The sequence below is a fragment of the Melospiza melodia genome, unplaced genomic scaffold (assembly GCF_035770615.1).
Source record: "Melospiza melodia melodia isolate bMelMel2 unplaced genomic scaffold, bMelMel2.pri scaffold_47, whole genome shotgun sequence".
NCBI lineage: Eukaryota > Metazoa > Chordata > Aves > Passeriformes > Passerellidae > Melospiza > Melospiza melodia.
The window spans coordinates 2,572,246-2,588,402 of record NW_026948793.1 but is presented as its reverse complement, the minus strand read 5'-3'; the positions used below and the strand labels follow the sequence as shown (position 1 = coordinate 2,588,402).

The following is a 16,157-nucleotide window of genomic DNA, read 5'->3' as shown; positions in this document are numbered from 1 at the left end:
ACTGACACTGTGTGGCTGCAAGGAATGCAGGGATCATTGTGACACTGTGAGGCCTCATCAAACCAAGGGTCCATTGTGACACCGCGGGGCCTCATGGAACTGTGGAGAACATTATGACGATTTGAGGTGTCATGGAACCAAGGGGCCATTGTGACACTGTGGGGCCCCTTGAGACACAGGGGCCAATATGGCACTGTGGGGCCTTGTAAGACCAAGGCACCATTGTGACACTGTGGGGCCATGCAGCACCAAGGGACCTTTGTGACACTGTAGGGACTCATGGAATCATAGAGAGCCCTGTGACATTGCGGGGCCTCATGGAACCAAGGGGACCATTGTGACACTTTGGAGTGTCATGGAACCAAGGGATCATTGTGACACTGTGACACCCCATGGATTCAAAGGTCAATTGTAACATTGCAAGGCCTCATAGAATCATGGAGAGACCATTATGATACTTCACAGCCTCATGGAACTAAGGAGACCATTGTGACACTGTGAGGCCTCATGGAACCAGTGAGAACATATTGGCCCTAGAGGTCCCCACAGAACCAGGAGGAACATTGTGATCCTGTGGGGCCTTTTGAAACCAAGAGGCCTTTGTGACACTGCAGGGCTGCAAGGAACCAAAGGTCCATTGTGACGTTGCAGGGCCTCATGTCATCAGTGGTCCATTGTGACACTGGGGAACTACAGGAGACCAATGTGACACTGCAGGGCTGCATGGAAACAAAGCTCCAGAGTGACACAGAGGGGTCTCCTGTCGTCAATGGTCCATTGTGACACTGAGGAGCCACAAGAGTCCACTGTGACACTGCAAATCCCCAGGGTCCAAAGGTCCATTGTGACATTGCAGGGTTCATGGAATAGAGGAGTCACGTGATATTGTCGGGCCTGAGGAACCACAGAGACCATTGTGACACTGCAAGGCCTCATGGAACCAAGGCACCCTTGTGATACTTCAGGGCCCCATAAAACCAAGGGAACACAGAACATGTCTGGCTGGCTTGGCCTCCTGGGGGCCACCTGACTGGTCCAGCTGACCTTGGCATGTTGAGGGTTTTTTCTCATCTGTTGCTGAAAGTCTGGGGCCCCATGCTTTCCTATGGAACTCTCCTTCTCCTCCAGGCACCTATGGCCAGAATTGGGATTTCACTGCCCACATTCCTTCTATCCAGGGATTGTTCCCATAGGAATATTGCCAGGACAAGACTGGCTGGCAATGGTTTCAGATGACTCACCTCCCATCTGTTCCCAAAACATTGGGGAAGGCTCCATTCCTCCTTCCTATGGGAAAGAACTGTCCTGCCTCTCCAGGTGCCCATGACCGAGATTGCGGTTCCACCTCCAAAGTTCCCTAAATCCTAAGACTGCTCCCAGACAAAATCTGCCATTACTGACAAGTCTGGCTGGACTTGGCCTAGTGAGGCTCTCCAAACACTGGGAGTCTCTGCTTTCCCTCCTGTGCAAAAGAACTGTCCTTCTCATCCAGGTGCCCATGGCCAGAATTTGGGTTCCACCTCCAACATTTCCTATTGTGACAGACTGGAGGAGATTGTTGGCTCAAAACATTTCATGTGTGGGGGGAAGGAAGGGAGCAGGTCCAGCTTTGTCCTGCCCTGGAACCCCAGCACTGCCCTGCCCTAGAACCCCAATCCCCCCAGAGCCTTTGTCCCAGCCCGGCAGTGGCTGCCAGTCCCTGGCACAGCACAGGCAATGCTCCACAGCCACCTCTGCAGCCCCAGCCCAGCTCCTGAGGGACCAAATGAGCCCAAGGCCCACCTGGGGGAAGGGCCCATGAAAACCAAGGGATATTGAAGGCTGACCACAAGGCAAGCACACATCTTGACCCTCCCTCCTCTTGGAATTTCCATCTGAACACTGCTGGAATCCAGGAGTTGGTAGCCGCGTGTGTGCTCCTCTGTATCTTTTTTGCCTTGCTCTCTTTCTGTGTCATCTTCTTCTGTTTCTGTGCTCCTGCAAATTTTGATTAACATTAAATTGAACAGGCTTTGAGTTTGTGAAGTTGAATGGGCCAAGGTATTGCTTTCACAAGTGGTTTTTGTTGATTGAATGTCTGTTGCAGTTTGACATGAGAAGAATTTTTAAAAGTATTACAAAACTTTTTGTGTAACTGACAATCTGTTAAACCACTGAGATACTGAACACGCCTCTGTGAAACACATATGTTAAAGATTAAAAAACCCAGGAACCTCCTCTTTCTTTTCCAGTCAACAAAGAAGAAGTGGGCCCTCGCCCTGGCCCCCATCTCAACCAAACCAAACCAAACCAAACCAAACCAAACCAAACCAAACCAAACCAAACCAAACCAAACCAAACCAAACCAAACCAAACCAAACCAAGCAACCCTGCCATGGGCTGAGCCCCTTCCCCCCTCCCCAGACTGCCCCCCTCCATTGGCCCTATTCTAACCAAACCAAACCCCAACAACTCTTAAACAGGAAAACAAAAGAGGCTACAAAACCCCAACCAGAACAAAGCTGGCCACAGCAATTAAAATCTTACCATCAAGTCCCCTCCCCCAACACAATTAAAACTAAAAACTCCTACAACCGACAACCCATACAAAATAACCCTACAACTAATATTAAACACAATAAAAAGCCCCAAACCAGTCATAAAAGCAATCCTAATACAACTCAACCACAACTTCCCCCACAAGTTATCGGTGGGTCAGGTGTAAATCCTTTCAATACTTCAATCCTCCCTCAACTAAAAAAAAATAAAAATAAATATAAAAAAAGAAAAACATAAAACCATAAAAGTCAGTAAAAAGTTAAATCCCTCCCCCAAAAAAGAAGAAAAAATACCTTAATCTTAAAACTAAAATCGTCTTATAAACTATAAAGAAAAACTCTTTTTCTTTATAACACATAAAACTATAAAAAAAATTCAAATTAATCAAAATATTTCAAATTATTCAAAGAAAAACCTGCAGGTTAAATAAATAAATGTTAAAATAACTGTAATTTTACAAAAAGTTTAAACAGGGGGGAAAAAAGTAATCCAGTGTCCCCAAAAGAAGATCTCCATTGTCAGATATAAAAATAATTTTAAAAGAAAATAATAAAAAATTTTACCTTTAAAAAACTCATCTTCAAAACAATACCCCTTAAGTTGACATGACCCATCAACAAGCTGTAAAAAAGCTTGTAGCAATAAAAACAGCATCACAATAACAAAGATCCCCAGACAACTGTTATCCATGACAAAACTAAGAACAAAAAACAACCTATTTTTGTAAAAAAATCTCCATAACCTTAACAAGAAAAACTTCTCCCCACAGTAAACTAAAAAAGTCAATTCTAGAAATAGTGAACTGACTAGAAATTTCTGGTTTACTTTCTTTAAATTTTTAGTAAAATGAAGAAGATGAAAAGAAAAAAAAAGTATTCTAAAAAATATATTTTAATTCTTACTACCTTTTTTTTAATTTTACTTTTAATAAATTTTTATTTATACCCATTTAAAATTTTAAGCCCACTATACCTTTCTTGTAGTCCTATCTCACAACAAGATAAATACATAAATAACTAACCAGCACTAAAACACAACATACTCATCAGTACATTAATTAAGAAATCTCAAGATTAGAAAGATCTATAATTAACAAACAAAAAGCACTACAGTGTCATAAAAAACATTTTGCCAAAGTTTCTCTGATTTTCCAAAGTTGCCAGTAAAGCCTGTTTTGTTGTTTTGAGTTCCTGAGAATCTCCAGTTCGTATATCTCTAGGGAGTCCAACTCACAGTACACAAGCAATTGTAATTCCTTTTAAATATCACCTTGAGAGAGTTGTTTGGCGTTTAGGGGTCAGGGCTTGTCTGTCCTGCTTGGCACAGCCCAGGCAGGGCTTTCCCAGCCACATTCCACACTCCATTTCCCAGCTGGAGCCGCTGCTGCCTCTGAGTTGTGCTGCCCCAGCCCCAGGGACGCTCTCCTTGTCTGCCCATTCCGCCACGGTCTCTGGGAAGGGATGGCCTCAGTGGGGGCTGCTGACATCCTCAGCACCTTGGAGGCTGCTGCTGAATTTTCCTGCTGCAGAGGCTTGTTCAGCCTTCAGCTCTTCAGTGCAGGAATTTAGTGTCCCCGGGCTCATTAGCATTCAGAACACAAGCCAAGCCTCTGGGGATAATTTGATTTTAATTTCCAAATCTTGATTAGACAGATTTCAGAGGCCTGTTCAATGTGAATACACTATATTTAAAAAGACAGCAAGAAAATTTTTTTTAGGTCCTGTAATTTTTTTATTGTTAATTCACTGATATGTGCAATCTCCAATTCACACTGAATCCAAGTACCTCCTCATACAATTGGAATAGATATAAAAATCAAGACCCTTCATGGCTGACAGTCAATCAGACTCTGTCCCTACTCCCACCCCACCATTTCCCCCATCCAAGCCCGGGCACTCAGAGCAGCCTTGTGCAAATCTGAGCTCCCTCCAGCCCAGGCTGCGCCTGCAGCTTTCAGCTCCTTGGCTCCAACTCCCACCTGCTTTCCTTGGAGAAGGAGCTGCCCGAGACACAGAGGGATGTTCATTTACTGCCAGCCAACAAAGCCAAGGGAAGGCTCAGCTCCATCAAATGCAAAAATCATTCTTCTCCCTGGCTCTGCCCTGTCCCTGATCCCCACAGCCTGTCCTGTTTCCTTCACTCTTCCTTTTCCAGGGAATTTCTGGGACAAGGGAGCTCTGTTCTGGATAGGGAGGGATGTCCAAGTGCCACCACTGGAGAGGGAACCACAACTCATCAGGTTTGTGTCTTTTGAGGGATCAGGAACTGGTGAGACTCAGAGGCACACAAAGTTTCTCTTCATGGCCAACAGACCACAGTTGAACAGGACACAATTTAATAACAATCACCCTCTTTCCTGAGCTATGTACAATGTCCTAGCAGTGTCTGATTAGTGCACCATCCACAGGTGATTTCCATATTAAAAGGAATTTTGGACAAATGGGGCTGTGTGATAGATATAAACACAATTAAGTTCTTGTATCAGGATGCTCGCCCTGGAATGGGGGAAAAACAGCTCCAACAATTCCTGATTTGCAAAGCTGTCAGTGGTGGAAGGAGAAGGGAGTCAGGCTGCTCTTGGTGTTGAGGAAATTCTGAAACCAGCCTGACTCATTTCATCTGCTCATGCCCTGGCTGATCTCTCCTCTTTCCTCTTCCACCCATCAGCTTTTGTCTCCCCCCAGCCCCCTGTGAAGAGCCTGGCTCTGTGTTCTCCATCCCCTGGCACTACCAGGCTGGGGTGAGGAGCCCGTCAGCCTTCCCTGCTCCAGGCTGGACCAGCCCAGCTCCCTCAGCCTCTGCTCACAGCCCAAGGGCTCCAGCCCCACCTTGGAGGCCCTTCCCAGACCCTGCTCCAGCTGCCAGACATCTTTCCTGCCCTGGGCAACCCAACCCAGGCCACAATGATCTGGATAATCCTTGTCCTTGATGTCCTGGTCACACAGCCCTGGCCCCTTGTCCCCTGACAGGCTCTGGGGTGGATCCTGTGGAACATCCTTTGGTGGAGGCTGTGGCTCCAGGTGGGCCGGGGGGATCCTGGGGGACAGGGACCCTGCTGGGCATGAACAGCATTGGAGTTGTTGGGAGAAACTGTGAGGGGGAGCTGTGGCAGAGTGACCAACCCAGTGACCTGACACAGTCCTGCTGGGATGTCACACAGCCCTGCTGGGATGTCACAGCCTCCTCTGTGATGTCAGACCTCTGCCCTGTGATGTCACAGCCAACTCTGTGATGTCATAGTCTGCCCTGTGATGTCAGACCTCTGCTCTGTGATGTCACAGCCCATTGCCTAATGTCACACAGCTGGTCTCTGATGTCACAGCCAACTTTGTGATGTCATAGTTGAACCTGTGATGTCAGACCTCTGCCCTGTGATGTCACAGTTGGCTCTCTGATGTCACAGAGGCAGTTCATGATGCCATTGCTTTTCCATGACCTCACATAAGCCGCTCTGTGATGTCATAGCGCCCTCTGTGACCTCATGTTACCAGATGATCAATTGTCTCCAGCAGCTGAGGTGACACCTGGACCTTGTTCTCCAATACCCCAGGCCTATGGAAACCACACAATGCCCATTGTGTGAGAAGGGGAACTGGAAGTTCAGCAGCCTCAGTGTCCTGCCAGCTCAGCCAGGCCCACTGGAACATTGGGGCCCACGACCACCAGGGACCACCAGAGAGACCCCCCAGGACAGAACAACACATGGGTTAAGGAGAGGGGCAATATGTTAATGATTTTGGGAAATTATTATTAAATGTGTGTTTAGTCAGGGAAAATCAATGCATATGTGTGCAAAATACAGGAAATAAATAGAACTTTCCTGTACTCAGCATGCACGGCTTTGGGAGGAGCTATCCCCCTTGCATTTAGCTGAATAAAGAATGCTGCTTCTTTATGCTACATTGGGATTAAGGAATTTTCTGTTTTACCAAAATTTTGGTAACACTCTCACTGCCACGGAAAGCTCTGTCTGCTGCTGCTCACAAACAGAGAAGGGCTGGTGGCAGATTTGGGGCTCGCAGGCTGCCTGGGGCACAGTGACCATGAAATAATCAAGTTTTCCATTTTCTGTGAGAGAAGAAGGGGCAGCAATAAAATTTCTGCACTTTAATTAGGAAGGGCAGACTCTGGCCTATTTAGGATGCAGATTTGGGGAGTACCAAATCAGGTCCTGATTTTTTGAAGGGAAATAGCCCTTAAAAACAAAGAGGTCCAAGAAGGATGGACACATTTCAAGAAAGTAATCTTAAGGGGGAAAGAGCAGCCTGTCCCAGTGTGGCAAAAGATGAGCTGGTGAGGAAAATGACTGGCCATGTGGAAATCCTTAAAATCAGAGGGTTTTTGGAAAGCTGCAAAAAGCAGGCCACTGAGACAGCAGAATTGTGATTTGAGCTAAGCAGTAGCCATGAGATAGGTCAGCAGGAAAATTATGTAAAAAGTAGAAAACTAAGGAGAAATAGAACAATGAACTGTGTATTAACGCTTGTCTAGAATAACTCCCTAAGCTACAAAGAAGTTTATCTAGCAAGATATTAGGAAGTTTGAAGATTAATAATGGAGCTCTATGCATTGTGTTTTAAGGGTTACATGCAGGTATTGTATTCAAAATAAGCAAGCATTGTTTTAACCAAAGATATTTGTGCTTAAAGTGATTGGCTAGAACTGCTGTCAATATGCTTTTACTTTGTGTGATTGGTAAAAAAACTTTTAAAATAAGTTGTAACATTAAGTTCTTTGTCTACTGCCTGTGGACTGATGGCATCTTCCCATTGCCATAACCATGTAATGAGACTGATGCTGAAAAATAAAACAGCTCAAGGAAAGTTCCTAGCTGTCCCATCCTATTTGTGAATTGTAAATAGCCCCTGGCCAGCAATATGGCCTGGCTGCCCATGGAACTTTTTTGGGAACTCAGGGGAAAAAGGACCAGCAACTGAGTAAGTCTTTAAGAATGTCCTTACATTATGCAGAAAGAAAAGCTGAGAGATGAAAGCTCAATTAGAGCTTAACCTGGCCACCTCTGTAAAAAAAAAGAATATTAAATTGTTTTTATTTAAAAAAATATAGCAAAAGTAGGGAGAGGAAGAACCTCTACTCTTTTTTTGATGCAGTGGAGAATATAGTAACCAAAGATAAGGAAATGGCTAAGTTACTGAACACAGTGTCTGTCTCAATTTTCCATATAAAGACAGGTTGCCCTCAGGACAAGAGTTCTCCTGAGCTGGTAAATGGGCACAGGGAGCAAAACAGCCCCCTGTAATCCAGGAGGAAGCACCTGGTGAACTGGTGAGCTACTCAGGTGCTCACAGGTGTATGGGATCAGATGGGATCCATCCCAGGGGGATGAGGGAGCTGTGAATGAGCTCTCCAAGCTGCTCTCCATCATTCACCATCAGTGCTGGCTCACCAGGGAGGTCCCAGAGCACTGGAAGTGCCAATGTGAGCCCATCCCCAAGAAGGGCTGGAAGGAGGAGCTGGGGAACTCCAGGCCTGTCAGCCTGACCTGGGTGCCCAGCAAGGTTATGGAACAGATCACGGTGAGTGCCATCACAGGGCACCCACAGGATGGCCGAGGGGTCAGAGCCAGCCAGCGTGGATTTCAATGTCTTCATTGATGATCTGCATGAGGGGACTGAGTCCATCATCAGCAAATTTGCAGATGACACCAAGCTGGGTGTGAGAGTTGATCTACTGGAGGGTAGGAGAGCTCTGCAAAGAGCCCTGGACAGGCTGGATCCAGGGCCCAAATCGAACACAGTGAGGTTGAACAAGACCAAGTGCTGACTCCTGCACTTTGGCCACAACAACCCATGCAGTGCTACAGGCTGGGATAGAGTGGCTGGACAGCAGCCAGGCAGAAAGGGACCTGCAGGGACTGATGGACAGCAGGCTGGGCATGAGCCAGCAGTGTGCCCAGGTGGGCAAGAAGGCCAATGGCTCCTGGCCTGGATCAGGAATGGTGTGGCCAGCAGGAGCAGGGCAGGGATTCTTCCCCTGTGCTCAGCACTGGTTGGGCAGCACCTCAAGGGCTGTGTCCAGTTCTGGGCCCACTGGAGTGGGCAATGGGAAGAAATTTGTAGCAGGAAGAATAAAGAAAACAAGGATGAAGCCAAGGAAACGCTCAGGGCAGTTTGGGGGTGGCTTCCAGGCAGCCCTGGCTCTGAGCAACAGCGTCTGCAGTGGGACAGGAAACTCCCAGCTGATGGGAACAAACTTTCTGGCTGACTGCAGACGCCAGGACAAAGCTGAGTGGTTTCCCTGGTGTCCCCCAGCCCTTCCTGGCCCCAGGGCCTGATGGCATTTGTGCTCCCTCAGGCTCATGTCCCCACACCAACAGCATGGGGGTGCTCCTGCCTGCTGTGTGCAATGCAAACAGGGGCTGCTGAGCCAGTGCTGCTGTGTCTGTGCCTGCAAGGATGGGGCACCTGTGTGAGCTGGAGGAGAGGCCAGGGCTGCAGAGGGGGATTGTTGTTGGCAGCTCCATCAGGATGCTCTGGGATGCTGCCCTGGGCTGTCCAGCGCACTGGGGATGGATCAGCCCCTGCTCTGCTGCTCCTTCCCATCTACCCCAGGGCCCTTGCAGAGCCCCAGCCATGCTGTTTGCCCCCAGCCTGCCCACGGCCAGCCTGGGGCTGCTCACGGGGGTTTTCTGTGCTGAGCATTGGCCTGGCCGTGTTCTTGAGAGAGCCTGGGCAAGGAGCCTGGAGCCCCCAGGGCCTGGCCTGAGACGTCAGCACTGCCCCAGCTGTGCCCATGGCCTGTCCCTGCTGCAGCCCCGGCACTGCCACCCCCAGAACTGTGCCCGGCCCTGAGAGCACTCAGGCCCTAAAGCAACACCAGGGCCACCAGGGCAGCGGGGCAGGGCCATGGCAGCAGCACTGGCAACACCAAGTGCTGCTGCTGCTGGGCACAGATGCTGGGCCAGCACTGATCTGCCCCCAGCTCTGCACAGAGACATTGCTGCTGCAGCTCCAGAGAAGGCAGCAAGAGGGGCACCTCTGGTGAAAACTCTGCTGGGAGATCCTTCATTTCCTTTCAAGTCACCCAGAGCGCGGCCCATCATTGACACAGTCTGGGGCTACAGGGAATTTGGAGAGAAACACAATGAGAAATGGTACAAGGAATGACATTTCTTTGTGGACAATATGAAAAAAAGTGAAACAAAGAAACACATCGTCCAAAATTAAACAAACAAGTAGTATGAAAGATGACTTTTATTGCAAATGATTGACAAGAGTTTTACAGCCGTTTATTGTTTCTGGAACCATCCAGTCATCAGTCTCCACACTGCAGCCTTGAGCTCCTGGTTTCTCAGGCTGTAGATGAGGGGGTTAAGGGCTGGAGGCACCACTGAGTACAGAACTGACAGGGCCAGATCCAGGGATGGGGAGGACATGGAGGAGGGCTTCAGGTTAGCAAACACAGCAGTGCTGAGGAACAGAGAGACCACGGCCAGGTGAGGGAGGCAGGTGGAAAAGGCTTTGTGCCGTCCATGCTCAGAGGGGATCCTCAGCACAGCCCTGAAAACCTGCACATAGGAGAAAACAATGAACGCAAAACAGCAAAGTGCTAAACAGGAACTAACTGCAATGTGCACAAGTTCCCTGTAGTTTGAACGTGAGCAGGAGAGCTTGAGGATCTGTGGGATTTCACAGAAGAACTGGCCCAGGGCATTGCCATGGCACAGGGGCAGGGAAAATGTATTGGCTGTGTGCATGAGAGCATTGAGAAAGCCACCGGCCCAGGCAGCTGCTGCCATGTGGGCACAAGCTCTGCTGCCCAGGAGGGTCCCATAGTGCAGGGGTTTGCAGATGGACACGTAGCGGTCATAGCACATGATGGTCAGAAGGTAAAAATCTGCTGAAATGAAAAACATAAAGAAAAAGACTTGGGCAGCACATCCTTTGTAGGAGATGTCCCTGGTGTCCCAGAGGGAATTGTGCATGGCTTTGGGGACAGTGGTGCAGATGGAGTCCAGGTCGCTGAGGGCCAGGTTGAGCAGGAAGAAGAACATGGGCATGTGCAGGTGGTGGCTGCAGGCTACGGCGCTGATGATGAGGCCGTTGCCCAGGAGGGCAGCCAGGGAGATGCCCAGCAAGAGGCAGAAGTGCAGGAGCTGCAGCTGCCACGCGTCTGCCAGTGCCAGCAGGAGGAAGTGGCTGATGGAGCTGCTGTTGGACATTTGCTGAGGCTGCACATGGGGAACTGTTCATGGAGAAAGGACAGTGAAAAGTCAGGAGAGGCTGCCTGGAGCCACACCTGGGCCATTCCCTGCAGACTGTCCCACTGGGACTCACCCACCCTTGTTCCTGCTCTGGGAAATCCTTCACCCAGGTCCCTGCCTGAGCTCCAGTTGTGCTGGCTGAGTGTGCCAGGAGCAGCCAGGTCTGTGCGAGGGGCCTTTCAAGGAGCTATCCCTGTCCCTGTGCCCTGGGTTTGTGGCCATGTGGCAGAGGGGCAAGGCTGGATATTCAGGATTTGTCCAGGAAATCACTCCTAATGCTGAGAGGCTTGGTAGCATCTGCACTCCCAGTTCTAATGGAAATAGATGGCAGAAGTTGGTTTTAGGAATTGTTTTCCTATATACACATCATTCCTGGGTCTCTGAGGTCAGAAATCCCCAGCATTTCTGCTGCACTCAGAGTTTGCCACTGAGAGATGTGAGAGGCAAAGATTCCCTGCGGCTGAGGGAAGGTGAGGGGCTGGATGGGCTTGTTCCCAGCTGCTCTGGCTTTGCACCTTTGGCTGCAATCAGAGCACAATCACACTCTGGGGTCAGCCTGGGATAAACCAGACCCTTCCCAGAGCAGAGGGATCCCTGAATGTCTCACCCTCTCTAAAGGTCTCTGAGCAAGCTCTTAGCACCCCCTTCTGCCAAGGACACTCACAGCTCCCTTGGCAAACCCAACAGCATTTCCTCAGCTGTGGCAGCTCTGCCCTTCCCTGTGGGACAATCAGGGAACTCCCAGAGGCTCTGGCACAGATTTGCACCCCGGAGGGCAGCTCAGAGCTTGGAAGGGCACAGCAAGGAGATCCCTGGCTGTGCCCATGATGGGATCTCAGGGAGGGGGCTCAGCTCATTCCCCTTTCCCATGGACTGCTTTGCCCACAGCCCCACAGGTGCCAGGGAAGCTCGGACACCCCATTCCCATGGACAGCCCTGCCTGGCAAGAATGCCAAGGGCAGTGCCTGACTCAGCTGCTGCAAATCCCAGAGCCTCTCTGAGAGCAGCAGATAACAGCGACAATATCAGGGCAGTGCAGAACCAAGAGAAGATGTTGTGGTGCTGTGCCTGAGAGGGCAGGACAGAGACAGTCAGACACTCAGGACAGTGTTCCTGTGCCCAGCTGTGCCCGGCACCTCCCACACACCAACAGTGCCCTCATCCTGCCCCCAGCACTGCTCTCTTCAGCCCCCTCTCCTTCCCTGAGCATCTCCCTGGGCCTGGACATGCCCTCCTGAGAGGAGCCTTGTCCCTGCCAGCGCTCACAGAGCCCATCTGGGGCCCTACAGAAACCTGCCTGTGTGCAGGGCCCGGGCTGGGGCAGGCTCTGTGTGCAGCTGGGCAAGGGCAGCTCAGGAGAGCCCTGCTGGGCCCTGCAGAGGTGATGCTGCTGCTGTCCAGGGCTGAGGAGTGGCTGAGGGCCCTTTGGGAGGCTCCCAGCAGAGAGACTGACCTGCTTAATTTACAGTTCTGCAGTCCCTGTAAATGTTCAAACATTAGTTGTATGATCCTGTGTGTCCCTTTCAACTCAGAATGTCCTGGGATTCTGGGATTACAATTCTTGTTCTTCTTCTCTCATCCCCTTGTTTTTTATAATCAAAAGAGAAAAAAAAACCAAAAAAAAAAAAAACAAAAACAAAAAACAAAACAAAAAAAAAAAAAAAAAACAAAAAAAAAAAAAAACCAAAAAACCCTTGCAACAGTGTTAGAACAGTAAAGTAAAAACCGGACACTTATTGGAAGCTTCCAGGTGTCCCAGTGGGGATGGGGAACACCCGGGCCCTGATTTACACAATTTATTAAGGTTGATTAATAAAGAAAATTTAACAGGAACATCCAATAAGAGATACACTCACCCCAGTTACATAGCCCTGGCTCAATCCATTGGAGTAAGTCCAAGGGCTTCTTTGCCTTCAATTTTTGTTATGACTGCTCACATTCTGGTCAAAAAACACAATGTTCTTGTAGGTCCTGTTCCTGATAATAAGACTTTACAGGATACTATATGTATTGTATACTATATGTATTTCAGGAATGCATTTAGACAATCAGCTTATTTTTCTAAAATCAAAGAAAAAGCTTAGGGAAAATAATAGAGTTAATACAGGATTGTAGCTATAGAAGTATTATAATAGCAATACAGTTCATTAAGAGTTGAATAGACTTTAATAATGATTATAGATTTATACTATTTAATAGTAATTTAAAGAGCTACAAATATATGAAAAATGTATAAAATGAAAAAATCTTTTTGTCATCACCCCAATTTTCCATCCTTCTCCAAGCAGGAAATTCAAAACACTCTCAGGAAAGCTCCTGATCTTTACAGGAATCCCAGGCTTACCTTCGTTGGGAAGTGCCCTCTGGAGCTGTGCCCAGACTGGTCTGGAGCTGGGAACAGCCCTGCCCCACCCAGCCCCTCTCAGCAGCAGCCCCTGCCTTGCTCAGGGTGGCTCCTTCCCCCTAGAGCTTCTCTCCAGCGCTGGGAGCAGCTGCCAGGGCTGGCTAAGAGCTGTCCCTGGCAGGCAGCAGAGTCCCTGCCACAGCAGAGCGCCCTGGGCTGCAGGACCCTGCTCTGCAGGACAGCCCTGGGCACCCCTGGCTGCTCTGCACAAGAGACAATCAGAGAAGGTACTCACAGGGTCTGTAGGCATTGGGAGGTTCCAACTTTAGGAGATCATTCCAGGAGCTGCAGCTGCATTGTCCTGCAGCCAGAGGTTCCTGTGCCAAGGGCTGGCAGTGATTGTGCCCCAGGCACTTCTCAGCACCTTCCCAGCCCTTGATTGAAGCTCTCTGTGCCTCTGTGCTGTGCCTGGGGTGACTGCAGGCAGTGCCCCAGCCCTGCTGGGCTGGCAGAAGAGCTGCTCATCAAGAGAAATGTGCTTTTGAAGCTCTTCTTGGTTACCAGGAGCTGCCTCTGTGCCAGCAGCCCAGCCCAGCTCAGCAGCACAGACACAGCACAAGGAATTTAATGAGCCTCTGGGGTTTTGTGCTCAGGCCCTGAATATCAGTCCCTGAGAGGGAGCTGAAGAAACCTCTCCAGAACTCCAAGGCAGAATCCAACTCCAAACTTTCTTGGATTTTTAATGGGTCCCACTGAGGGACACCACTGAGAAAGTGTCCCCAGGCCCCAGGAAGAGCCAAGAACTGGAGGCAGTGATGACAGGTAGGGACAAAGAGAAGCCAAGTCTTGGTGCCCTGGGGCACAGCAGCAGGGTCTGTGCCACCAAGGGCTGTGAGGAGACACCTTGTCCTGAGGCCCTGGGGCCTCCTGGCACAGCCCCAGCCAGGCTGGGACCTGTCAGCCCCTTGTCCTGCCCTCAGCATCCGCCCCTAGCCCACATCCCTGTGGCCTCAAGGATCTGCTGGAAGGAGTCGCTGGGGAGCCTTGGCCAGGAATGCCCCTGGGGCTCCTTAATGCTCCCTGCAATGACTGCAGGTTTTTCAAAGGACTTTGGGTTTGGCTTTTGCCTTGGAGTCTCTGAGAGGTTTTTGCAATCCTGGCCTGAAATTATCTGCTGTAATTAGTCCCTGAGGAGGCTTTGTCAGTAACAACACTCAGTGGAGCTAACTAATGCTTCAGGGTACTCCAGTTATTTTAAGCCACTTGCTGTTTCCCATTTAATACAGACTGTGAGAGGTTTGTGCAATCATGCCCCCAATTATCTGCTTTAATGGGTCCCTGGAGAGCTTTTTACTGACACTCAGTAGGGCTCATTAATGCCTAAAGATACTCAAGGTTTTTTAAGGTACTTAATGAATTTAGGAATAATTTTAGGTACTTTTAAGTTGTTTCCTTCCCACACTGAGTCTCTGAGTGGTTTTTGTACCATCCTGGCTGCCAATTCTCTCCTCCAAGGGGTCCATGAGGAGCTTGTGTTGGGTATCTTCCCCCTTTCTATTTTACAACAAAGATGGAACTGAAAGAATTTTGTAAGACTTTCTAAAACCATCCAAACAAACATGGGACAATTAACAATACAACAACAACAACCACTAAGAGAATGAATAGTCCTGTTTTAGCTCGACATCATCCAACCCTTTAGTCCCTTGGATTGGAAGAGTTTTTTGACCCAGTCTTTGTTATTGACTTGAAGCTTCTTGAACCCTTCCTTCAGTACTTGAATGCTCTTGTGGATTGACTCGCTGTGGCTGGAGAGGTTCAGGCAACCTATGCCCTCAGAGTCTACACAGCCATGCCCATGTGCCCAGAGTAAAAACTCTATTGCTGTTCTGCAAGGTGGCCTGTCTGATGGTCTCTATGTCTGAGAGCAGGCCACTCAATGTGAGGGAGGTAGCATTGGTTTGCTTACTTAGCAGGTACCCAATATGGTCTAATTATCCTAAAGCTTTAGCTGCAGCCACCCAAGATAGTCCAGACTGGGGGTGCTACCATCTGATAACTGGATTAAAGCTTTCAAAGCCATCTCTTTGATATTATTGATCCAATAATTCTCTGGGGATACCTGCTGCTTGATCATCTTGTAGGCTGTGTTGTCCTTCTCCAGCTAGATGGTTGATTGTCAATTCTGCCCTTGCCTCGTTATTAGCATAGTCTGCTATTAATTGATTTAGTAAACACTTCCATCCCCCTTCCCACAGGGTGTATTCTGTAGGTGACAACAACATGGTCATAATACAGTTTAAATCATAAGGGTTAAGACATGTGCTGTAAACATGGCCCTCATTAGGCCATTAAAACAAGGTAAATGCCTTCTATGGTCTTTAGCTGCCCTACACAGATTTCCCCGTAAACAAATGGCTGATACCTGGGATTCTGGCCCCTTCTTTCATAACATACAGGGGCAACAAGGAGTTTCAAGACTATTTGCCAGTCTCCTTCCTTAACTGTTTCTTACCGGATCCTTTCCTAGGGATCTTCTGGGGTTGAGGGGCAAAGTGGCTCTGGGGAGTCCACACTGTCTTCTGGAGAGCAAGAAGAACTTGTAACAGAAACATTTGGATTAGAAATAGAGTGACAGTTGGGCTTAGTATCTTTGATCATGGGGTTATATTGTTGCTGGAGGGTGAGGCAAAGGGCACTGCCATTTTGTCAGGTGTTAGAGAGGAAGGGCCTTGATTTAGGATTGCGGACTTCCAGAGGGGAGTACTGGAGGCATGGTCCAGGGTGAAGGTGGAATGATTGACAGTGGGGCATGACCCGCAGTTGTGGGGGTGTAGTCTGGAGGTTTGTTCAGGGTGGAAGAGAAGGTTGTGGTAGCAGGAAGTGGAGGAGCCAAGAGGGAGGGAGGATGGTTGGGCTCCCAAGCCCCATTTGGGCTCCTTTCATCTCGAGTCTCCAGGGCATGATGCTCCAAGACCGCATGGCCATTGCCATCTTGGACCATCATGGAAGGTCTGAGAAAGGCAGGTTTGAGGGGTGGTCCTGAGTTAG

At 49.0% G+C, this 16,157-nt stretch overlaps 1 protein-coding gene across 1 annotated transcript; it reads right to left on the bottom strand.

Moving 5' to 3' along the window:
• Nucleotides 1–9,787: 9,787 nt before the first annotated feature.
• Nucleotides 9,788–10,720, bottom strand: LOC134434765 (olfactory receptor 14I1-like). Its single transcript, XM_063183379.1, has one exon. The coding sequence runs from the start codon at nucleotides 10,718–10,720 to the stop codon at nucleotides 9,788–9,790; it is 933 nt and encodes a 310-aa protein (XP_063039449.1).
• Nucleotides 10,721–16,157: the final 5,437 nt, after the last annotated feature.

What these genes read in the sequence shown, in the direction of transcription:
- LOC134434765 (XM_063183379.1), bottom strand. Translation starts at nt 10,720, where the DNA reads ATGTCCAACAGCAGCTCCATCAGCCACTTCCTCCTGCTGGCACTGGCA.